At 39.8% G+C, this 26,684-nt stretch overlaps 1 protein-coding gene across 1 annotated transcript in view; it reads left to right on the forward strand.

The window, feature by feature from the left end:
- LOC105930578 (sodium/potassium transporting ATPase interacting 2) overlaps positions 1–26,684 on the forward strand; it is a 140,759-nt gene that overhangs the window by 57,348 nt on the left and 56,727 nt on the right. The window contains exons 2-3 of the mRNA XM_012868856.3: positions 8,414–8,551; positions 9,125–9,205. Of these exons, the coding sequence (XP_012724310.1) occupies positions 8,414–8,551; positions 9,125–9,205 (219 nt within the window). The remainder of the gene's footprint in view (positions 1–8,413; positions 8,552–9,124; positions 9,206–26,684) is intronic.

The following is a 26,684-nucleotide window of genomic DNA, read 5'->3' on the forward strand; positions in this document are numbered from 1 at the left end:
GGTTCTGGTTCAGCAGCATAAGATATGTAAGTGGCAATGTTTCGGATACCCCATTTAGCGCTCTTTTATATGGTATATTTTGCATGTTTGTGGCTAAATTGCTACAATTGTTGGTGGAGTCTCTAGTTAAAGTGACAGTTTTAAATAGTTTTTAACCTGTTTGGAAAAGCCTGAGTTTGGAAAACAGACATTCTCACCGGAGAGCTAACGCCTACTTGGAATGGATCCAGTTCTATCATGAAATTGTGCCATCCATTAACCACTTCTGTTTCGAACATTGCAGTCTAGCTCATGTAAAGGCTATTTTACGAACAATTTCACTGCTATCAGACTTGCAGCTAGCCATAATCTCTAGATAGAGTCAATGATGAGTTAACTCTATCAAGCATCTTTTATCAAAATTTCTTAATTTTGTTGTCAGAACTTTGGAGTACAGGTTGGTAAATTCAACATCAATGGCTGCTTAATTTAATTAAACTTGACACTAACGTTAAAATCTTGTACAACAATTAATACATTTGCTAGCAATTGCTGTCTATGTGGAAATCACTTGTCAGACAATCTGCTACTGACTGGTGGTATACACTAAACTGAAAAAAATATATAATTTTCATTAAAAAAAATGCTTCTTACTTCAGAATATTTGGAAACAAGTAAGAGACTTAGGTTATAATATAGCCTAAGCCTTTTCACAACAAAATAGAGAAACCACTCTGTAAAGTAATAATCTGCATAACTCTTCACTTTTTGAGAAATGGATGCCACAAGTATTTCTTTAAGCCAACAAAACAGTAGGAGGTGGGGAGAAAAAAAAAAAAGACATTCTCGGTCCCGGAAGGTTTTGTGTTGGCAGACTGACTGAAGGCGGCATGTCAAGTTTTCTCTGCTTTCTCAAACCATACACAAAATGAATAAAGATATACCTCCTAAACTCCCAAAGGCATTCACATGTTTAGAGCGAAACCCAGCCATCATTGTGAATAATTTCATTAGTAGCGGATGATGTCCACTGGTGGATTTACAGTATCAGCACAGAGTGGGTGATCAAGCTGAACGGGAGTGCGCCTGTGCTCCAAATGAACATCTCTCTGTCTCTGCAGCTTCAAAGCCTGTCGCAGCCGATCCCACAGGACCGTGCCAGGCAGCTTGAAGCTCCAGCTGTACGCCGCGCAATCTTTCATCAGCCGCGTGGATCGCAGAAAACGCATTGTATCTGCTAAACTATCAGGCGAATACACCCCCCCACACACACACACACACACATATACACACAGATTTATTGTTATTGGGAAACCAAGGCGATTTCACAAGTTATCCGAAGCTTCTTCAGTCGTTTGATGGGTGCACAGGATGCAGGCTTAAGGGGGCCTCTGAGCATGCTTTGTTTTTTTTTTTTTTGTTTTTTGTCTGTAAGGAGAACTGAGATAACAAAGAGGGACAAACTGAGGCGGGCGATGTTGGTTGTTTTTGCCGCTGAGCAGGACAAAATGAGCTATGTAATGAGGATTTCACGTGAAAAGGATGTGTGCGAATCAAAGGAACAGATGGTCGGGTTATATTGCTTTTATACGTTCCCATATTAACCCGTGTTAGAGCAACCTGGAGCAGGGGAACATTACGTTTTGTCATGACTGATCCATCACGTTAACGTCTTCTTTATCCCCTCGCTTGCATTTTGTGTTATTTAGAGTTATTTTGGGACAGAGCGGGGTAAGTAAATGAATCCCCAGCTGGAGCAAAGACTGTTTATATTATAGGTGATGAAAGAGGGGGGGGGTCCACACCCCCAGGGGCCTCTGTAATGGGCTGGGAGGCCTTTGACTTTTTTTGTAATGGCCTCTGTTTCTGTGTGTGTCCACACTTGCAAGAGGAGCGCACAGTTGCAGCACTTTATAATTGTCAATAGGAGGACACGCTTCCGCATAATACAATGAAGCGAACCCACAAAAGAAACGGAGAAAGAGAGCCTGCACATAAAGCCGGTCACACAAAGAGGCACAATGCCCCTCATTCTTCCTCTCTTTTCTGTCTTTTTCATCCTCACACACGCACACACACACACACACACACACACAGGCACACACTCTGTGGTGCCAGCTGGGCCCAGTGTGTCCAGTAACAGCAGGTGCTGTCAAGTGCAAGCACAACAGACCTCCCCTGACATGGAAAAACACACAAACGCACGGGTAGACGCACATATGTCACCACGCTGAACACACTCATTCATCCACCTTCTTCCTCTTGTAATTCTTATATTCACGGCCTCATAATTAGAAGTGATATCGGATCATTGTGTAGTAGTTTTTGTGTGTGTAAGTGTGAGTGTGTGTGTGTGTGTGTGTGTATGTATTTGTACATGCAGCTGAGCAGGAAAATTTTTTTGCATATTGTACTAGTTAAGTGAGGACTTTGATGCAAAGTCAGGGCCTTTTTTTTTGGTCCTCATTTTTTTTTCCAGGGTTAGGAGTTCGGTTTAGCACTGAGGTGTCAATTATATTTAGGTCAGGGTTAGGCCTAGGCCAGAGAAAGGCTTGAAAATGAATGGAAGTCTATGTAAGTCAAGGCACGGTCCTCACTATGTCAATTAAACAACGATGGGGGGATATGTGTGTGTATGTGTGTGTGTGTGTGTGTGTGTGTTCATATTTGCCATTTGGCTGCAGTGTTACCATATGGTGTCACATTAAGAGCTCGCTAGACTCAGTCATGCAGAGACTTGTGTGGCAGCAGAGTGGAGATAATTCATGATAACATTATCTTTTTTTGTAGTTAAAGTTTGTATTTTCTTGTTTTGCTGCCTATCTTTGTCTCCACGTCCCCACCATCATAACGCCCTCTCCCTGTCTCTGCGTGTTCATAAATTTAGCAGCGCTGAGCCGACTTCATTAACCATCTCAGCATGAGGCTCCAGTGACTGAAGGATAATAACCCCAAACACACACACGCACACAAGCGTGGAACACACACCACACTGTGCACTCAAGAGCAATGTATGTGTAACTGATTACAATTTACTTCATTACAACAAAGCATTGGGGATTCAAGCTATATTCTGATTAACATCTTTTTCCGACCCTTAAGGGAGTTCATTTTAATGGTGAACACTCGTTTGGATTTTAGTGCGAACCAGGGCTGCAGCTAACCCCCTCGAGCAGAATTATGTTAAACAGACAGACAAAAACGGAGCTTCCTTTGGGCTAAACGGCGTAAAAATGAGGCTGAAGTGTGACAGGTGAAAAGAAGTCCACAAAACAACTTCTAAATAATGATTTAATGGTAGCAAAGTTCACTTTACATTTGTTTAGGCTATATTTGGACACACTCCTGTTAAAATTCCAAACCGCTGTGATGTGAAACACTGAGACCGAGATAATTCAGTGTCACATATTTTTAAAATCAACTGAAAAAAAAAAGACAAATTCTTTTAGGAGGAGAAATACAAAGAATAAAAAAGGTGCAATAACCCGGTTGCCTGGTCTGCTTAATACCTTCATAAAGCATATTTTAATTTAATTTCAGCCCTTCATCATATTGGATGTACCTCCCCTCAATAATAGCAAATCTTATTGCCTGAAATAAAGTTTTATCGTCCCGGTGGAGTCTCTCTGACATTTGCATGTTTGACATGTCCTTTAGATAAAGCCACAAAAGTTTGCAGAGAGTTCAAAACTGATCTCATTGTATAAATGTATCACTTGTATATTTACAAAGCCATTGTAAAGGCATTCATCAGTAATACAAGAAAATACGGGGCAACAATGGTATCACAGAAACTGAAGTGATCAGCTCTTTTAGCCAAAACAAAAGAGACAAGGGTCCAACAAAATGGAGCTACATAAGCCAGAGCAATTCAATAACTAACAATCAGTGGGTGTTATCAGTAAATAAGTCATTCTAATGTAGGTGTATTGTAAGAATGAATGCTATGTAATGTTAGGCAGTGATAAAGATGCTGAAATCAAATAATGAACAGGTCCAGATTGCGGCTCAGGGTAACGGGCGCGGCCGCAACAGAGACCAGGTGGAGGGAGCGCGAGCACAGCGCTTTTATCACCAGGAGGCGCTGGGCCCTGACGGATCCTGGGGGCCGATACTTCAGACGCGCCTCTTAAAAGAATAAGACAACATCATAACATATAAGATGAGAAAATATTAAGGACAGATCACCGCGTGTTTAAAGGGGAGGAACCGTCACATCCCCAAAATGAATAAAAAGGCAAAACCGAAACTGCTTGGTGAGGCAGGCATTTGCCAGTCACCAACAGCTTTAGATATTCCGCCAAGTTTTACAAATGTCAGCATCCTAATTCTCCTCATGTCTAGACTACGTAGATGTACAATAGGTGGACAAGTATAACAGGTGGGTTGGACCCAGGACACATTTAAACGCTGCAGGACAGCGGCCAACAAGGACCGGATATTGACACCCCAAAACCAAACATCAACTTTGGGCCCCGATTCCAGAATGTATGTTTCTCACAAAAACAACTGCAGACACCACCAAGAGTGCCATTGCCACAGTGAGACATAGCAGCGGTAGCATCATGATCTGGGATGACCTTTCTTCAGATAGAACCGGGGTTTGTGTCGAGGTGGACAACTATGAAACAATATAAACATCAGTCAGCGCAAATCTTCAGACGTCTGCTGGAAAGCTGAAGACAAGGAGAAATTTTTGTTTTGCTTGATTGATTAATCCAGCCTTTAAAAATGCAAAAAAAACAAAAAAAAAAAAGATGTTTTTGATCAGTCTGTGTGGTGCAATGAGAAGCTGAACAGCGCCATTAAGCAGTGAGACTGTCTTTGAATCTTCTGTCTTAACTAAAATAGGTGTAAGCCTTTTATATTTCTGAGTGCAAATGTTGGAAGCACTGGAGTTCTTGTAGATGTTTTTCTGAGATAATCTGGAAACACACCCGAAAGTCTCCATAGAGCACAAAGTCCAATTGTATGTCTATGCGTGCGTGTTTATGAGAACATGTCAGCCTAAACGGTCTTCATATTATAAATGCGTTGAAAATGCACAGTATACAGTAGTGGAAAACATAAGTCATCCTTGATTTCATTGAATTTGGCTTCCAAGGAGCCTGCATTTCTTCTCACTATTTAAATGGCTTGTACCAGACTATTTTCAGAGGATGTATTTTTATTTGTTTATCTATTGTTAAGACTTAACCCTTAACCTACGAATCATCAAAGTTTAGATCCAGTTATGGGAAGAAAAGCCACAATAATTTGAAGCTTTTTGGGATTTATTTGACCTGCTCTTCCTGCAGAGTTTAGTTATTATTGCTACAACATCCAACTGATTATTAAAATCAAAAATGCAATGCACAAAAATGAAATCTTCTGGAATATTGCAAATCTACTGCAGTTTGGTCTCATATTATCACTCCAATCTGTCAAAGGAAATATTAAGAGTACAGTCATTGTTGTTTGTGCTGCATAACGTATGGCATATACAGTCATATTCAATAAGTTTGAATACACATTTCTAAGAAGCTTGTTTCTCAGATTAAAAGTATCTTTTGAAAAAAAATTAAGCCAGTATTAAACATCCTTTTTATTTCTGCATGAAAAATTTAGCTTTTTTATTTCATTGGTCTGATGCAATATTCTACCAAAGAAAATCCTGATTAACAGTCATAAAGGCTTTAAAACATCATCAGTCTGTGTTAATCTATATATAATGTTTCCCTTAGTGAATTGAGTTACTGAAATAAATGAGCTTTTCAATAATATTCTAATTTATTGAATGTATAGTAAATCATCACTGCGGTCTACCTGCAGTATGAATACTGTGCATACATTTGATACTTTGTATATAATTGATGTATTCAGACTGTTTGATGGTTTCTTGCTGAAGTAGATCTCTACAACTGATATTGAAAAATTGCGCTCGAGATGCCAAAGTTTACAGAAATTCTGGTTATTATCGCAATGATTTAATTTTATGTGACACGGCGTGGCACAGTGATTCGTATTACTTTAATTAGATATGTGAAACACAGATATGTGAAAGACACAAGTTTTACAGACACTGATTGTGCACCCTCAACTAGGGAATATTTAAAATTAGGTTAAAAGGTGCAATTTGGGGACATTTCATGTGTGCTAACCTGTCCTTCATCAACTATCTGTTTAGAGACAAGAAGAAACTTTGTTTGATTTTTACATGCTTCTAAAAAGTATGTTGTAGCAATTTGCAGAGGGGCTTTCACAAAGTATTCTGCTTAAACAATTTGAAATTATTCAAGCAACATCAGTCAACGCTGTTTCTCGTTTTCCAAGAGATCACACTAACAAATACAATTGTTGTTGGAATAAGGGAGTTTTGACTACTGGAAGAGTTGGTATAGTTTTTATAATGACAACTAGATAGATAGTTCCTTTCAAACCTGGCATGTAAAGATCAACGTTCATAATAAAGGACGTGTCTGTATAGCAAGGTACTGGATGCTTCTTATGCCTCTCAGCTTAAACATTCATCCAGTAACAGCTACTGGTCTGCAGTGCTTGCAGTTTACCATGACAGGAAAACATCTGCAGCTGCACACAAGGAGGCCTCAAAAGTTAAAAGTGTTTATCGCACTTTCCGCTAAATGTCTGGTCGTCGCAAAGCCGTTATCTTTCACTTCACTATCACCGTGTCATCTACCTCCTCACTGCAGCTGACAGCGAGGAGGTAGCATTTTTCACATTTCTGTTGTTCCGCTGTGGAAAAAAAAAAATAATTCTGTTGCTGCACTAAATTAGCCCTGGAGCAGAAAAGTTCAACAGAGCTGATATTTACCATTTCTATGCCTTATTACCCAATTTTTCTGAGTTGTTCAGACTTTTGGATTATTTTCTAAATCTAGCCAACATGTGATAAATTGAGAAGTTTTTAGAAATCCTATTTGATTAAGTCAATATGAAGATAGGCTTTGCCATTAAATTCCAATAAGTCTGCGGTGAATGCTTATTTTCTATGCATGTTTTTTCAGCTACAGTGTGCATCTTTGTATGAACCAAATTGAAATTCCCATACTATGAGAAACTTGAATATAAAACATTTCATTATGATATTTACATTAAAAATAAAAGATTTTATAAGTCATCTAACTTTCTTTATTTAAAACCAACAGACATTAATCATTCTTGTCGCTGGTAAAACTATGTGTTTAATTGATAATAAATCAATCTATCTATCTATCTATCTATCTATCTATCTATCTATCTATCTATCTATCTATCTATCTATCTATCTATCTATCTATCTATCTATCTATCTATCTATCTATCTATCTATCTATCTATCTATCTATCTATCTAATGTAACAAGCTGATTAAATACTCAAACAATGAGATCTACATTGCTTCCTTATTTTTTATATAGATTTTCATACATAGACCTTTGTATGAACATAGAATACGTACAAGTTCTCATCATGCAGAATATGTCATGTAGTGGGGCTATCTGTTTGGGAAGAGCCTGCAGTCAGCTGCTTAGCAGTCATAGATATCATAGCTTGCCAGCTGTGTCAAAAAAAAAAAAAATCTATAAAAGGGATATGTGTTGCTCATTTTCTCCCAATGGATGTCAAATAGCAGAAAAGAAATCCTACATTGTAAGCCCAAAAGTAGTGTAGGGGCTTCTGTTCAGCCAGCTGCTCAGCAGATTGCAGCAATAGGTAAGGATGTGCAGTTTTGCTCTTGGCACTTTGGGATTTCGGTCATTCCACCACTGTGTCTGGTATGTCATTAGAAAGAGGAAAATTTTTATGCTTTTGAACCCATATGTTGGTTAAGTTGTCCAACGCAGTCTGGAATCTGTCTGTTTTCCATCCATCTACAGTTTGTCCTTTTTACAGGTTTGATTTCTATCTAGACCTATAAACTGGTTAGAAATAACAACAAAAAAAACTTTGGGAATGGGTCTTGAAAAATGTGGGAAAGTTTCCACATGAAATGATGCGTGGGAATCCTATCTTTAAAACCTAGCTATACCTTTAAACCTGAAGCCAGCTAAATTCCTCCCTAATTCCACTGTATAGCTCCAGTGATTCCAGTGCTGTCTCTGGTGTGTTGTTAAAATGACTTAAACCAGGAATATTGGCACCCAACCATGACCATTTAAAACATTAGTTTACCTAAATACAGTTAGCTGAGCCATGCCTAAAAGCAAGAAGCCACTTTTTTTTTTTTAACTTCAGTACCGACTCAGTTTGTGTTCTCTGACTCATTGGTTCAGATTTTCCACCGCGGCTTTTGTTCTTACTATCAGATTAGAACGTTATCAGCTCAAAATTAACACCCACCGAGATTTACTGCTGTTAGTTTTCTTGCAGCGATAAGCCAAAGCGATCAGATTTGATGTTTTTTCCAACCCACTAAAATCCTCCTCTTCTGTTTCTCCTCTCCTCTCCCGCAGGTCAGCGTGTTGGAGCGTCAGGTCATTGATTTCCTGGGCTACCAGTGGGCTCCCATCCTGACCAACTTCCTACACATCATCGTTGTCATCCTGGGCCTGTTCGGCACCATTCAGTTCCGACCCAAATATGTCACCGGAGTGAGTTCTTCACACTTAACCCACGGACAGTAAACGCACCATGAATTCAGCTTGTCGTTTAGCATTACTCTGGTCCCTTGCTTTAGGAATTGAGAGGCTGAGCGATGCTGTAGCCACAGTTTAGCAGTAGGATCTTTTTTTATCCCGTGAGGCCTCAGTCTAGAAACGGCTCTCCAATTTACTCTTACAAACAATGTTTAGTGAGATGACTCAGACGATGAAAGCTATATAAATTCAGCCTTTTTCTTAGTTCCTTCCAACAGATCTTTTTTTTTTATGCGCAGAAACTCACAATCCATTCCTTCTCCCTGTCGGATTTGATTCAGGAGATCGGTTGCACTCTTTCGCTGTTGTTTTTCTTTATCTGAATTTTAACAACATCAAAAGCGAAGCCCTCCCCCTGTCTTCTTGTTTTTTCCTCCTTCCTCCATCTCACTCGCTCCAAAAGCAAGACATGGACATGGTTTTTTCTTTTAATTCTACCAACCAAAGCTTGTCAGGTCTTTTTCATTTTTCTTTTTTTCTCAGCGTCTGACTCCTCTTTTCTTCTGCGTGTCTTCCTCTGTGTTGCAGTACGCAGCCTGGCTCGTCATCTGGATGACCTGGAACGTTTTCATCATTTGTTTTTACCTGGAGGTTGGAGATCTGTCCAGGGTAAGCAAACGCCGTTTTCCTCTCTCCTGTCAAAGCGTTTCTGCTGCACATGCCCGGAATCAGAACTGCTCTCAACGCGTTGCAGTGTTGCATCATTGTTACGTGACGCACTTCTGAGGTTAAAAAGCTTCCTTTTAAGACTAGAAACGTAGAGCTGGAACTATTCAGTAGATTCCTATAAAAAAAAGGCAAAGCCCAGCAGTGCATTTATCCCTTCAACAAGTGTTGCTCTTTAGCCTCATATGTCTTACTCCTCTCTGCTGCGGTTGTTATCCAGAAAGCATTAACCACTTTCCTGAGACATTTTGTTCAAACGTGAACAGCCCTGTGGTCACTACTACCAAATTACTCAGGGAGTATTGGTATGCTGCTAAAATCGTGCTGATTTACTGCATAATATGTCCCCTTGTGAGAGTAATGTTGGTCAAAATGTGCAATTAGCTGCAAAATGGAATTTTTTAAGAAACTCCAAAGTGTATCGTTATTTTTTTTTGAGCCAACAAATGAACACAGATAATGAAAACATGGCCCAAGTTTCTTTCCACTACTGGATTTCACGAAACACTTTGTCAGAAAAGCACCGTGCAGAAAAGGGTTGCTAAATTATGCTTTGTGTTGATGACATCACATGAGGCGCATCGGCCGAGCTGATCATCTGACATTTGGTTGGATTGAACTACGATGAGCTGCAATTTTACACCATAATGTTTTTATAGCCAACATAGCTCAAAATGGTCACCTTTGATAATGAAATATTCTAATGTGCCCTGGTTCTCTTCCCCAACCGCTTCCATGCGTTTTATTGTTATTAAAACGTCCAAAAATCAGAGGAGCATCAATACAGTTTAAGTGTGTTACTGCAGCTGTAAGGAATACACACAAACACCTTTAATGGTCGTATTGGATTAAAAAAAAACTTGAATGAAGGGGAAGAAACAACAAGAAAAAATGGAAATAATTAAAAGAACTCTGATCAGTTTTGTAATGCTTTATGTGTTCATCAGAAGCATATATAAAAAACTGATTTTTATTGATCTTTTAGAAAAGTCTTAATAGAGATAGCTTTCAATTATTTATCTTCTTTATCTGTGAGAGAAGAACTAAAATGAAATATTGCCTTTATTATTTTATTAATTATTAGAAGTCCGTGTTTGTAACAGTCTATGTTTCCTCGCATACTGCAGACTGAAATCTAGATTAGAGTTGTAGCTCTTACCTCTCAGCAGGGATCATTTTTAAATAATAAAGATAACAGCGCTGTCCTTGAATGGGAAAGGTCATGCGGTTTTGGCTGGAAACTACAACTAGCTGCTTCGACAGACTCTTTACTCACGCTTTAGCACTTCAGATTAGACACCGTTATTCATCCGGCTGTTAGGTGTGCTAATTAACACCTTCAATCACCTTCAGTGTGCTTAGAACGATAACAGATCCCAAGGTGGTTTACTCAATCGGATCAAATTAAAACATACTTTATTTATATCCAAATTCTTTCTTTATTAACAGCCTAACAAGTGTTAAAACCAAAGTCACATACAGTGGTGTGATGTAACTATGTAAATATGAGTGATATTCACAGAAAAGCAACAATCAGTTTTGAGGCCAGTTTTTATGATTTATTTATTTATTTATTTTTTAAGTATAACAGAACCCACAGTGGATAAGAAGTACAACACAGATTTGGTCCGCCCCATTTAAATTAGTAAATTGTGTCTACTGCTGGCAGTTTTGGAGCTGCTGTTAAAGAAAGATGAAGATCAAATCCTTCACATAATCCCTCCAGACACCCAGGATGCATAAAAATGTTTTTAATAAATGGAGATTTCCTCTGTTAAACAGTGTCTTACAAACAATAATTATTATTCTTTGAAATAAAGAAAAAAATATTTTTTTCAGCACACATTCTGCAAAACAGAAGAAAAAAGTTTTAAATTATGTCTCACCTTAATAAGAAAATATTACAGCTGACAAATCAGGTTTATCCCTGTTTATCATTATTCTACCGGTTCGTGTATCAGTGACGGCGGTCGTGTCCAATGCGACAGCCGAGCTTCTCCAGACCTGTTGACTGAAACTCCCTCCAGTCGTTGGAGGTAATAATGTTGATAACTATTTAAAGGCATACTATGCAACATTTTTCAGTTAATTAATGTGTTCCATACCATTTTGGATGATTAAATGAGTAATTTCAGGTTGAACAAAGGTTTTCTCGGCCGCCCTGGGGGTCTGTGGGGGAAATACCGCACTTGCAATTGCAAGAGCCCTCGGCCCGCACCCACAGAAGTCTCGCTTTACGGCGAGAACTCCATGTGTTTTTGCCCTGCCATTCACTATATGCACGCGCGAAAGCAACAACAAAGAACCGCGTGTTAACGTCAAATAAACATGCAAGCATATTGAGTTTTATTATTATTATTATTATTATTATTATTTTATTTATTTGTATTTATTTTTTTGTTGGCGAGACGCTACTGCGGCGGCGGCGAGGCGGCGGCGGCGAGGCGGCGGCGGCGGCGGCTGCGGCTTGGCGAGGCGGTGGCGGTAGCGTCTCGCCAACATAATAAAAAAAAAATATATATATAATAATAATAATAATAATAATAATAATAATAATAATAAAACTGGCGAGGCGGCGCCGGCCGCAGCCGCGGCTTGGCAAGATAGCGCTGCGGGAAGCTTGATGTTCATACCTTCACTGTGTTAGTCATTGTTTGTACTGCCGTTTTTTCCACTTTTCGTTGCGTTCGCCTGTCTGCTAAGCTCAAAACAACCGCGCCTGGTTTGACGGAGAAACCAGAACAGCTGAGCATCTTTACGACAGTGCACTTTTACTTTCGCCCTCTGGGGGGAGCCTCGCTGGAAAATCAACCCCGGTTGCATAGTATACCTTTAAAAGAATATGATATCATAAATATGTCTGTCCATGGTTTACCCTGCCTCTCCCCCCATTGACCGCTGGAGACCAGCTTTCCTGCGACCCTGCACAGATAAGCGGATAGAGAAAATGGATGGATGGAAGTTACAGAGAGAACAATAAGGGAGGGAGTCATGGATAACACACACACGCATGGTCAGACCTGCGCAGCGCCCTCCCCTCCTCCTCCCCCTTCCCTCCTCTCAATGACTCCAGTCAGTCCAGCGTGGTAAAATTTTTATTTATTTTTTTTCTCAGGGTTTAATGTCTTTGTGGCCTGAAGGCTCTTCTTAAGAGGGATTTTATAATCAGCTTTGATTATTTAAAATTATGTCACAATGTTTAGGATCAGGTTTGGTATTTTTCACCTTGGTTTAAGTGCATGGAGATTAATAAAGCATCTCTCTCTCGCACACGGTCCCCATCTCGCCGAGGCAGCTGTCCTTTTCCTCGTTAAAATTATTCTACTGTTGTTATTCTAACAGCCCAAATATGTTCACATGCAGAGAGACTCTCTCCATGTGAGGCATTGGTCATGATACCAATGCCTCCTTTCTGGCCAGAAGGACCACAGCCGTTTTTTTCCATGCGAGTTTACACTTGACTTTCAGAGGTACTAAATATAGAGGCAAAAACTGTGCCAGCTTTTGAAAATCGCTTTGCGGCTATTACATATTTACATTTGCATATCCCCGCCTCCCATAAATGTATGTAGTTTGGTCATTAGCATGTGATCTGCATATTCATAAAGGCACTTGTACAAAAAAGTTTGTTTTGACCGTTCTGCTCCTTTTAGAGACGCAAATTGCTTTGCTCCTGGTTTGACGATCAGCTTTTTCCAAACATCACTTTGTTCATGTTTTAATACGTACAAACCTGAAAATCAGGCCCTATGTATTCAGAAAAAAAGAGGTTAAAAAAGTGATCTCTGTGAAAGCTCTAGGCCTGTAAAAACTCTGACTCTGTTATTTGGTCTGAATGGGAAGAACCAATTAGATGCCTTTATGACTCATCCTGACCACACCCCTTTTTTCCCCTCATTTTCCAGGGGTATCACCTTATTTATTGGTTGTCCTACATGCCAATCATTCTGATGCGCTCACGTAACTCCAACGTGCATGCACTTTCCTTGTTAGTCCGCACTTCTAGTGGTTATGTATCCAGTTAGCTTTGGAGTTAGCCATGCATTGTAGCTCTGCTGCTCTGTGCTTTGAACATGTCTGAGAGTCGCAAGACAGAAACTGAGTACAAGTTTAAGAGAAGAAGAGGAGAGCCTCAGTAGAAATAAATAAGACAAGAGTGGATTTGGAAAAAAAAATGCACAATCCCCCTGAGGAGCATACAGGTACGTGCAGAGCTCAGCTTTTACGACCACGTACGCGTTGTCACACTACAGATTTCTCCGTGGCAAGAAGTCTTTACATCAAAATGTTTTATATGTGACGTAGAGCTTGATATACTCAGGTGCTTCCAGCAGGCGGTCGCAAGGACGCACGGGAAGGAGCCCAAGTTGTTTATTTTAGTTGCTGGTTGTTGCAAACGTGCATTTAATGTTTTAAGATTGTGGCTCATGTACTGTATTTTTCGGACCATAAGGTGCACCAGATTATAAAGCGCACTAAATATTCTTCCCAAGTGTGTAATATCACTCCGCCCCTTCACGTACACAGCTCTCTTCTGAGAGGGAGAGCTAGCCGTCTCTGTCGGGAGGACAGAGCCCTGTATCCAACATAGGGTTAAAATAAACCTGACTTTTATATTGAATTATTCAAAAGGTTTATTATTGCTAGCGCGGACGAAGGCTGCCTAAAGGCTTCCAAATACTCGGGCGTACTGTGCGCATACTGTGAGCTTGGTATGCTCCGCGCTGACGCTCCGTGGACGTTTTACCCTTCATAGTCGAGTGTACTGTTGCCTACATTTCTTGTGGCAAATTCCTACAATTCCCACACTTTCTGCCAGCGGGACAGAGCTGCGGAACGGATGGTAAAATGTGTGATTAGCTAGCTGAGCACCTAGAGCCGTTTCTTTTCCAGCACACCTCCACCGCATATATTTGAGTGAGAACAGAGAGGGACTGTGATGCGGCGCGTCTTTGAGACCACCTGCTTGTACCAGCTCAGTGTATGAAGCTGGGTGTCACATATTAAACAGTTTTATGTAAAGAATTCTTGCCTCCGAGACGTTTATAGTGTGACACGTACCTTTGTGCGCGGAGTCCGCACAGAGCCCTCCTTGAGTCTGTGTCGAGTACAAGCAGACCTCCGCGGAGTGAACTGTGCCCGAGTATGTGGGGGTCTTTACATTAATGTACTTCTAGTTTCAACATTACTGTCAGGCAGTCTTGCAGACAGCTCAGGGTCCAATCAGGTAGTGAATATCCACTGAGCGGAACGGCTTCATTGCTTACTAAAGTCATACTTACACATTTTTACAGATTGATGTGAGCACATTGTACCACAATTGATTTTAAGTGTGCTTTGTAGTCCAAATAAATCCATCAGTAAGGATTTATTTGTAAAAATATCTTCCTAAAACAGAGAGCAGATCAAAGTGTGAAAACAGAAAAGAAAATTATCATAAGATTTAGGTTCTCAATAAATCAACAAACAACAGCGATCATAGAAATATAAAGAAAGAAAAGAAGAGCTGATCTTTAAACATTTTCAAAAGTCACTATGACCATATCCAAATTAAGCTTTTGACTGAAGTTTTGAAGAGGAACAGGAATGGGAAAGTCTGATTAATTAAAATGATAGCCTTGGCCCATGTTTTGGCCCTGTGTTGCAGCCAGCTGAAGCATTTCAGAGTTAAAAGCAACAATAAATTTGATGAAATTCCATCAAATCCTGATCCAGCAGTGGACAAAAGAGCCAAAGAGATTCAGTTTCTAAAAGTTCATCGCTATAAACGCTGACTACAGTTTCAGAACAAATCTTTTCACCCACCAACCTAGACTGTGTTAATCTGAAGACACTTTGAGAAAGACAGATGGACAACCCCAACATTTTATGCACATTTTTACACGAGGATTAGATGAAAACCAAAGGAATGAACAGAAAGACTTGGCTGCTGCTAATATACTTACTGTACAAGTTGTGGTACCAGCCACAGGCTTGATATGAACAGCTAAAAGAATGCAATGTGCCATTGACTTAACGTTTAACCTCTTATGAAATGTTACCCCTGGGTAAATATTGGTTGGATGAGGGGACAATAACCGCATCTAGTGGATTGCCAGCTATACTTGCCAGTATACAAAGATCATTTTTAGGATGTCCAGGCGTGTAAAACTTAAAGAGAATGTAGTTGTTTTTTTGTCATCACCATATATGTTCATTTTAACTAACGGTAATCAACTTTGACAACTGATTAAAGCAATCAGTGCCTCCATAAAGAGTCAAAATCAGTGGATGAGAGTGTTGATTGTCTTTGATTACACTGCGCTGGGGGAAGAAAAAAAAAACAACAGTTTCCCCACCGTAATTTTCAGTGATTTACTTTATTCTGCTGAACGCTTCTGTAAAATGATTCCTGTTGGTTTGTTAAATCACATCAAATTGCATTTGCCCAACACACATCATTCTTATTCTTCATCCTATTGCTTCTCCCATCTTTCCAATCACAATTACCATTTGTTGGGACTTGAGTGAATGCTGTAGAGGATCTTATTTTATCAGCTTTTGCTCTCACAGGTGCCTACTTCTCCTCGATACGCTCCTTCCCTCTTTGATTTTTTCCCCCCCACACACATAGTCTTGCCCACATACCGAATCGTGTTCAGTTTTGTTTCCATCCAGACAGTACCTAAAGTTTTACAGTGAGCCCTGCACTCTCTGCCTGTGTTTCATTGATCTCTGGTTTTAATGACATTTAGACCTTTTACTCTCCTCATTGCCCAGCAGTTGTAAAAAAAAAAAAAAAACACTTTACCTTTGAGGACAGGGAGCGGCTGCTTGAGCTTTTTTTGTGTTTAATAATATCAAAAGTGTGAGCCTGTCTACCAGTTAAAATGTCTCAATAGTGAGATAGAAACATTTGCTGTACAGCAATGACAAACGTACCACTTTAATCCTGGTGTTAAATTATATCTAAAATTTCTCCATGACAATTATAGAAACGTAATTTGAAAGGCTGTATCTCCCTTCGCTAGAATCAAAACATCTGGTTTTTATTAACAACAAAGTGGCCTGTTAATTATCCGCACATACATCAATTATTATCTGACCAATTAGAGTCAAGTACACTCAGACCGGATGCCGAACAGCTTGTTGTTTTATGACCAGGGCAGTTTCTGTGCGCCTCGCTCAAGGGCTTATCAACCTTGACCCAGTTAGTGTTGCAGAGGGGAGCCACAAAGTCCGACTGGTTCCACCAGCTGTTATACTGCATGAGATACACATTCATCAGCTCCAGATGTCAGTTTTTTTTTTTTTTTTTTTTTTTTTTTAATGACCTGAGGGCTAACGTTGAACTGACTCACATTAACTACATTTGGCTGCAGTGGGATATTTTTTTCTTTCCAATCACTGCAGAACAAGAAGTTCAACTAAGCACAAGAAAATACAATTTCTGTTGAATGTGCTTCTCAGCTTTGCAATGGCTTCTGTTAGCAATCGATACTGTGTTTATTAGCTTACAAAGGAACATACCAATGAAAGATCGTTTTGAAAATAATCTTTCATTTATTTTGTATTCAACGATAAAAGTCTATCTAGATAGTGCTCAAAGATGTAACAAAACATGTATTCTACGTGTTTTTTTATGTTGCTGAAAGAAGGTATAACTGGGTAATTTACTGTAAAATTAACCTAAATCATTCTCATTTGTCACCCATTTGTCACAGATGTAAAATTCGCTATAAACAGTAGGTCCCCTCCATCAACAACGTGTTAGTCAAGCTTTTCTCCTTTCAAACCAAGAGGTACGATGTGGTCGTCTTCGGTGCAGTGTGTAGTTACTGTTTACTTCCTGGTTCCTGAGTCAGTCATAAGAGAGTTCCCAGGGTTGCCAAAACAGAGCGCAGCATTTGGTATTTTATAACAAGAGCATTTGCACAACAACTTATTTTAGCTGGATAGTCTTCTCTCATCATCTTGAATTTAACAGTGCTATGTCTTCATCACTCTTAACTTGTCAACCTGCGCGACACTCTCCGACATGGAAATACAGTGTTTTGTTCCAATTTGAAACACTATTCAATTCAATTCAATTCAATTTTATTTATATAGCGCCAAATCATGAAACATGTCATCTCAAGGCACTTTACAAAGTCAAGTTCAATCATATTATACAGATTGGGTCATATTATACAGATTGGTCAAAAATGTCCTATATAAGGAAACCAGTTGATTGCATCAAAGTCCCGACAAGCAGCATTCACTCCTGGGGAAGCGTAGAGCCACAGGGAGAGTAGTCTGCATTGTACATGGCTTTGCTGCAATCCCTCATACTGAGCAAGCATGAAGCGACAGTGGGAAGAAAAACTCCCCATTAACGGGAAGGAAAAACCTCCGGCAGAACCGGGCTCAGTATGAACGGTCATCTGCCTCGACCGACCGGGGGTTACAGAAGACAGAGCAGAGACACAACAAGACAGACAAACAAGCACAGAAGCACACATTGATCTAGTAATCTGTTCTACATTAGATGGAAGTAGCGGGTGAGCCGTCTTCTCTGGATGATGTCACAGTTAACAGAAAGCCAGACCAGGTGTACCTACTATGAAGAGAAAAGAGAGAGAACAGAAAGTTAAAGCAGAAATGACAACACATAATGCATAATTGAAGAACAGTAGAACTCAATAGAGTGAGAAAATTAGATCCTGATATACTCCAGTAGCCTAAGCCTATAGCAGTAAAACTATAAAGGTAGCTGAGAGTAACATGAGCCACTAGTTATAATTTTTGTCAAAAAGAAAAGTTTTAAGCCTAGTCTTAAAAGTAGACTGGGTGTCTGCCTCACGGACCAAAACTGGGAGTTGGTTCCACAGGAGAGGAGCCTGATAGCTAAAGGATCTGCCTCCCATTCTACTTTTAGAGACTCTAGGAACCACCAGCAGACCTGCAGCCTGAGAGTGAAGTGCTCTGTTAGGAACATACGGGGTAATCAGAGCTCTGATATATGATGGAGTTTGATTATTAAGGGCTTTATACGTTAGAAGAAGAATTTTAAATTCTATTCTTGATTTAACAGGAAGCCAATGAAGGGAAGCTAAAATTGGAGAAATAAGATCCCTCTTCTTGATTTTCATCAGAACTCTTGCTGCAGCATTTTGGATCAGCTGAAGACTTTGAACTGCATTTTGTGGACTTCCTGATAGTAAAGAATTACAATAGTCCAGCCTTGAAGTAACAAATGCATGGGCCAGTTTTTCAGCATCACTCCTGGACAGAATGTTTCTAATTTTGGCGATATTCCGGAGGTGAAAAAAGGAAACTCTGGAAACCTGTTTAATATGGGATTTAAATGACATGTCTTGGTCAAAAATAACACCAAGATTTTTTACTTTATTACCAGAGGCCAGGTTAATGCCACCCAGATTAAGTGATTGGTTAAGAAGTTTATTTTTTGAGGACTCTGGCCCAAAGATTACAACTTCGGTCTTGTCAGAATTTAGATGCAGGAAATTTAAAGTCATCCAGCTTTTGATGTCATCAAGACATGACTGCAGTCGAAGTAATTGATTGGATTCATCAAGGACACACTAGGTGTCCTTGTTACTCATTGCTCCTTTAAAGACTGATTTGGTGCCAAGCATATATTGAATTGTATTATTTTCTGGAAATGTTTGGCAAAAATCAAAAGTGAAGATGTAAAGAAACATAGCTGTATTTAAATTAGTGATGCAAACAAATAATCAACTCACGATTAATTGTCGAACAATGGTTTATTAAGTTAAAACTTATTCCATCCGATTAACTGACGAGGTCTGCTAAGACGGACCTTCTGTAGTGTTGTGGTGCGGCTGCCATCCATGTAAAAGCTACCGGTCATTCACAGATTGAATGACTTCTTTTGTAGCGAATGACTCTCGAACCAGAAACTATACTTTAACACTTTTAATCTAAAAAACCCAGAGAAATGGTACAATTAAGGGAAAAGGTCCACAGCAGAAGAAAAGATGCCGTACTGACATTCAGAACGGCATACTCCAATTACATAAAATGTGACACTGAATAAGGTGACCCAAAAGTGTACAAAACGTGCATGGATAATTGTGCATAAAAACAGCTACAGGTTATCTACAAACAAATGAAAAACAACAACCGTGAGATTAACAGCAGGGATGTAAACAACCGACCCTAAGGATACCACAAAAGTAGTTACAAATTGGCTTCAGGACAATAAAGACAAGGTTTGGGAGAATCACAAAGCCCAGACCGCTACCAGATAAAAAATCTCCAGGAAAAGATGAAAAGATGAAAAGATGCAAAGAAACCTGACTCAGCTACAGCAGTTCTGTCAGGAGAAATGGGTCAACATTCATGCAGACTGTTGGGAGAAGCTTCTTGAAAACATCTTAAATATTTAAACCAAATTACAAAGTTTAAAGGCATTGCTATCAGACGCTATAGAAATGCAAGCCTCTAAATTTGGAGAAAGTCAGAAAAGAAAGACATACAGAAATTGTGTCTTTTTACACATTTTGTGTCAACTTCTGGCATTACCTATACAATTTATCTCATTTATCCCTAACAGATGTAACTCAGTACATGACAGTGATATAATTTCCTCAATCTTTTCTCTATTCATGTATATTGCGTTAACTTGTCAGTATTTTGTGGGGTAACGCAGGGATGTAAAAGACATCTCCATCAGTCTCTTTCTGTCCTCTTTTCTTCCCCGTCTCTTCCCCCCCTCCTGTGCCTCGCTCTCTTCATTTCCACGTAATTCATTCCTTCCCTCCCTCTACTCAACCTATAATCAAGTCTTTTTCATGTTGCTGTGCTAAGTGCCATGTGAGTGTGTCGCACACACCTCATCATCGTTCACTCACTTCAGCCGTGCTTCCTTTGTGGAGACCTGACAGTCAGGAAACGTGGTCCCTGTCATGACGGCACCGCCGTAAATGATCAACAGCGCTGCATAATGCAGGCCTCTGTGGGCAGAGAACCAGTTTGATTACTTTATTCGCTCAGGCCCTTTGCGTTTGTGGCACTAAAACGATATCGACATCCTCCATTTTTCTTCGTTCCAGAGATCTGTCGTGTGTTTATGAAATGCAACGAGGCTGCTTTGATTTTTGGGCATTTCATCAGTGACTCTTGGATTAGTGCCGTTGCTTTGATGCTATTTTCAGAGCAAACGCCCTGTTTTTGTTTTTTTTTTGTCTTCCATGAATAGACCTGATATCCAGACTCGGCTTCCGAGCTCCAGCAGTGTACTTTTATCATAGCAATGATCAGCCTGTTTGGAAGCGAAGAGAACGCCCGAAGCCCCCGATTCACATCCTGAAAAACATTTATCTTTGTTGCGTTACAGAAAACATTGCAGTTAAGCACAGAGAACTGTTTCAGTTTTATTCACGATGACACTTGTGCCTGCTGTGTGTGTGTTTTTTTATTTCCCACTCAGACACTGATGTCTCATCAGTGAACCTCAAAGATTCTCTCTGTTTTGTTATATAACAACAGAGCCAGAAGTATCAGCTATAAAATCTGTCAAACACCTCTGACATTTTATCGGAGAAGGAAGTAAAGGTGGGAGAGACGACAAGGGGAGGGAAACATGCCTGAGTTTGTCAGCTCAGTTTGAAATCCTGAAGTCTGGCGGGAAGATGGACAGAGATCAGAGGAGCAGACAGAGGATCACTCTGATGGAAAAAGCAGTAAAGTGGGTTTGATGAGAGTGGATCGTTCCATTTCTCAATGAATTTTTGACATTTGCTTAGAGGGAAGTCTTTTTGTTTCAGGAATTAATTAAGACTGAGAACTGACTCAATCTCATGTGAAAAATGATGTGATAAACATTTGTAACAATAATTCAAAATCCAGTTTGCCACAAAGTTTGATGGTGTTGCAATCAGTAAAACGTTTCCTATATGCAGTTCACTTATCTAAGGATATCACTGTTAAACAAACAATACAACAGGATGTGAACACAGAAATTATTTTATATGGAATAATAAACCGGCCCTTTGACAACAGAAAGTAGATATTCATATAGACTATTAACACAAACATGACCATTGTCTTACACGTTTTCTTTCTAGCCTTACACTAATGACATGTTTTCTTGTCTTTCACCTTTCAAAGATTTGCTAACAGAAGTCGTCCCTGTTTTATTATGTCAAGCATTTTCGGTAACATTTATAGGAATTAGGGTAATTGTAATTTTGTGACATTTTCTTTTGCTAACATGAGATTTTTTAAAATGTAATTAATGGTTACATTTTTTTTTTAGTATGAGATCATGCTGCTGCGGTAAAACAGTGTTTAAATTCATGTGACTACCATTGTGTTTTCATTTTGGCCAGTCAGGCATCCCTTATTATTAAAACCTAACAGGCAGGTCATATGGTATATTATGTGAAATCTGTAATGCTTTGCACAAATAAAACCTGATATTTGAGCCAGACATGGAGTACGTTTAAAAGGTTTATTGAAAAAGGTGAATAACGACAGAGGAGGCAAGCAGGCATGGCAGGAACGGGCAGGGGAGCAGAAGATGCAGGTGGTGTAGTGAGACGTAACAGACTTAACCTGAAGCTCTGGGACCAGACTAGAACAGGAGCTGCATACTGCAACAGATTCGACCAGGAACGCAGGTCGTTGGCTCATGAGAATCGGGCAGAGCAAATTGCAGGACCTCACAGGAAACAGGGCAGTCGACCAGCACACGGTAACTGGAAAACCTTCTTCAGCTGGTCAAAGGCAGAAACACACAGGACCAGGGTGCAGCCAACCAACAATGCACACGAGACAAGACACAACATTCTGGCAGTGAGTGGAAGAATGAGGCAGGTATATGTAGGCAGAGGAACAGATGCGTAGAGTAGATACTGATTTATTGCAGCAGGTGGAGCTGATCAGGTGCTGAGTGGTGGCTTGTAGATGACTGAGCTGATTGGACGATGACTGTTGGTTGAAAGGTGTGGAACAATAAACAGTCCAGAAAAGTCCAAGCAAAAACAAACAAAAACCTTAAATCATGACAGAAAACTATGAAGCACTTCTTTGATCTTTTGACAAAGAACACATTCACTGTTACTAGAATGAATTAAATAAAATAAACGTCAGTTTTTTTCTAGTTTTTGACAATTTTAGGAGCCATATACACTTTCCTCTTTTCAAATCAGACAAAACATTAAATATTGGACTTAGAGTGGGTCTTTGATTTTTGATTTCTTGTTTAGAATTACCTTTTGATTGAACTTATTGATAAATTACTTGAAGCGATCATATTCAAAGACTTAGTCTCTTATTTTTTTTCCCTTGCTCCTTTTGAACTCTCTTCATTTGATGGAGCTTTCAATCTAGTGTGTATCTCTGCCTTCCACCGGGCCCCTGTGGAGCCCCAGAGGCGAGATAAGGTGTACACCCTTTCTTGACAGTAATTTGAGTTTAAGCCCAAGATTTATACCATATATCAGTCTGTCACACTCCCATCCTGCCTGTCACTCGCGACTGCGCTATCTAATATAGCAGCAACGCCATAAAATTAATCTTTAAAAAGATTTCTGTTGTGGCATGCCTGACAGGTTTGGAGAGGAGCCTGTGGATGTAGAGCCACTGTCACTGGAGCTTGCCAATACACACAGAAACACACACACACAAATTTGCGTATGACACACATACCGTATACATGCTCACTCTCCAGACAGCTAACTGTCACGAGTCCAGTGTGTCACATTAAAGATGTAGCCACCCTCTGGGCGTCGGATGGCACACGGGTGCATGGACGCATGGACACATACACACATATGCCAGCTCAACTGTCAGTCATTGACTGCGGAGGTGGTGGGTGGTTTGTCCCTCATGATTTTTTATTTTATTTATTTTTTTCACATGAAAAAGTGTGAACATGTGAAATGTGTGCATGCACGCGTTGTTTGTTTGCTGAGAAGCTGTTATTTCCTTCATCAATCAGCTGAACAGGGACCCGTGTACGTGTGTGACGATGTCGTGCCAAAGTGTCAAAACAGCGTTGGACTTCCATATTTGAGTTGCTTATAACAGACAGACAGAGAGGAGAGGAGTGACCAGCAGAAAAAAGAAATGAAAGGGCTAAATGAAAGATGGAATTGGAAAAAAAAAAAACTTAAGAAAAGGTTTATATGAGGAAGGGTGGCATCGGTGGCAGACGGAGCGACTGAGAGGTTTGGACAGCTGAAGGTGTGATAAGAGGCGTTGAACTTGAGGTATTTTGGAATGAAGCCACATAAGAACTTTGGAGAAAAATGACAAAGAGATAAAGAGAATTTGGAACAACAAGAAGTAAAAGTCACGCTTTTTGTCATGTCAAAGCAAAGGGGACTCAAAAATACCTTTCATATTAACTTCATATCGACTCCAATGCCTGTTGTCAGCACACAGGAGCTTCTTACTGACACTAAATCAAGCTGCAAATCAGCCAATCCATCCTGGAAAAAAGTAAAAAAAAAAAAAACAGACTGCCAGGACCCGTCTGAATGCTAATAGCCCCCCCAGTATTCATTCAGCGCTGCCGATTGAGACGATGAATGAGAGGATCCCTCACATTTAATCATGGGCGTTCTAGTTAAAACATCCAACCCGATTCACTGAGTTAATCCATCAGCCTCGACTGTGTTTGATCAATGGATGCATTTGCTGAAATCATGGCATGAAATTGCCTTCTTTTCCCTATCTATGCCTCTCTGGCGGAACCTTTTTCTACCGGCTAATTTTTATCATCGGTGCCCCAAGCTCTTGCTACTGGTGATTCTTTTTGATTATTCATTGTTGCCGTGTAGTTTCATGTGCAAGAACAAGCAGGTTGAACACGGCTTGGCGGCATGCTTTATTAAATAACAAAGGAGTAGCTGCTGCAATCAAACTAACTTGTTTCTAAGGTAATGTTGGATATTAATATATTTGAATGCTGCCTTAATTCATACCTTTTTTTTTTAAATCTTGAGCATTAACACTTCAAGAAAGAATTTGTGAAATATTAAAGGGATGATTATTAATATTGTTTTTATTACAGAAATACTTTGATCAAGATTGCTTTTGTCCCAATACATATATAACTAATTTAAGAATAGGCATTCAGTGATTAGTCCTGACCTGATACTTTAAAATCAATACTGTGTCTTTGATGAGAATGCTTTAAAATGCAGTAAATTATCTCACTATATTTCATCAGTACAACATGATTAGTGTTTTGATTTGACGTACTTAGTTACTTACCAGTAGAATTTCTTCCATGTGTTTTTCTGGACAGCAATATTTTGTCCAAGCCAGCATCACCTCGGATGAAGATAGTTATCCTTTAACATAAACTGTGTTGCCAAATGTTTGGGGTCTCCATCCATTCGACACGCGTTAACATGTGATGTTGGCTTTAACTCTTCCAGGAAGTCTCTCCACAAGAGTCTAGAACTGTGTTATCTGACCTATTTTCTACAAGAGCATTTGTAAGGTTAGACGCTGATGTTGGACATGAGGATCAGCTTCAGTCTCTTCTCTGATTCATTCCAAAAGGTCATCAATTAGGTTGAGGTGAGGGGATGGTGCAGACCAATCAGGTTCTTCCACGCCTCCTTGCTTTGTGCGTCGGTGTTACACCATGTTTCAACTACCATATGAACCGAATGGGGCTGAATCTCCAAATTGTCCTGTCATAGTCAGGAGCATAACATTTTTGAAAATGTCTTGGTATGCTGAAACATTACGAGTTTATTTCAGTCGAACTAAAAGGCAGAGCCCGGCTCCTGAAAAAAAACAGCTCATTACTGAAATCAACTGCGCAAATATTCTTATAACAATGCAGGCAGGGGAAATACATTGTCCTGGAAACTGTGAAACCTAGACTGTTCAACGGGATTACCAGACAGAGAGGCATGGTTCCTTACTCCACACTACTCTGTGCACTACTTTGTTTGGAGAGCTATAGAGCAGAAAGTGGGATACCTCTGGACCTCAGCATTCACTGGCCAACCACTTAATGTGTGAGTTGTCGTCATTTCCAATCACTCCCCCTTTGTTAAAATACTACTAATAAACAGTGAAATATTTAGTAGCAAGAGCATTTCATTATTTGGCCTATTGCAGAGGTGGCAACCTATCAAAGCACAGCTGGAAGTCACTTTGCACCTGAATTCAATGAGGTCGAGAGAGGACCTAATATAAAAGATTAACTATACATGGCCTAACATACAGTCTTGCAAGCCATGACCTTAGCTACGTGCTTATATTAATGATTCAATTTGTTTAATGATTAAACCCAAACTTATTGAATCATCAAACTGCATGAAGTTACCTTATAGAAAGGCTTAGTTCATAGTCCTTATAGTATAGAGTAGTATAGTTTCAGACCTAGTGATTCAATTATCCACTTCCATATTGTGTAAGTGTTCAAAATTAGTAAATCACCTCTTAAAGTCCAGAAATCACTTGTGATGGTTACACCAGTCACCTTTCTAAATGAGCCTTTAACTCTGGCTGTCATGAACGAGAGGTTGAGGACCCAGTATTCAGCCAGACATGAAAGTGCAAATAAAAAGGCTTTAATAAAGCTCAAAAATAAGTCAGACAGGGCTAAGCAGGCTCGGTGGTCAAATAATAGTCCAGGGTCGATACACAAAAATAGCAGTCCAAAACCAGCAGAAATACAGACAGGGATAAGGCAGTCTCAGGTTATCCAAAAACAGAATCGGATCGGTCAGTAACAGGTAGGCAGTCAGAACAGGGCAGGAAAAAAACAGGATCAGGAATCAGGTTGGCTCAGATGTGAAAACAGGCACTTGGTTTAAATCAACAGGCAAAGGGAAATGCTGGACTAAACTCACCAACGGCTTGACAGACAATGATCTGGCCCAGTGCAGGAGACAGAGGCAGGTATAAATAGAGGAGTGAGCAGGTGAATTGAGTAGAAACTAATTACAGGAAAACAGGTGGAACCAATCAGAGGCAGGAAAGTGACTGACAGAACCGAACTGATAGGTTGGTGACTGCTGACAGGGGAGTGACAAACTGGTTGGCTGAAAACAGGGAGGTGAGCTGGCAGGTAAACAGAACTGAACTAAAAGCTTGCAGAACCCTGACTGATCATATAAAATGAAGAACAAAAGCAAACCACAACAAAACTCAAACTATTCCATAAACCAAAACTAAGACAGAACCTAAACCTAAGACAGAATCGGCAAAATGGAAAGAAGTACAAAATAAACCAATAACAAAACCCCAAATCCTGACACTGGCTTTGATTTGATTCTGTAAAACGGTAATAGAGTTTCATTAAAGTTTGACGTAAGAGTTCCCAGTTCACCCAAAACCTCAGTGCCCGTATGCACAAAGATTCCTAATAATAAGAGCATCTCTTAGTGACGTCCTTTTAGGAAACACCTCAGAATTTTCTGAATTCTAAGATTTTTCTTAAACG

This window comes from Fundulus heteroclitus, chromosome 15 (genome assembly GCF_011125445.2).
Source record: "Fundulus heteroclitus isolate FHET01 chromosome 15, MU-UCD_Fhet_4.1, whole genome shotgun sequence".
In the NCBI taxonomy this organism is placed as follows: Eukaryota; Metazoa; Chordata; class Actinopteri; order Cyprinodontiformes; family Fundulidae; genus Fundulus; species Fundulus heteroclitus.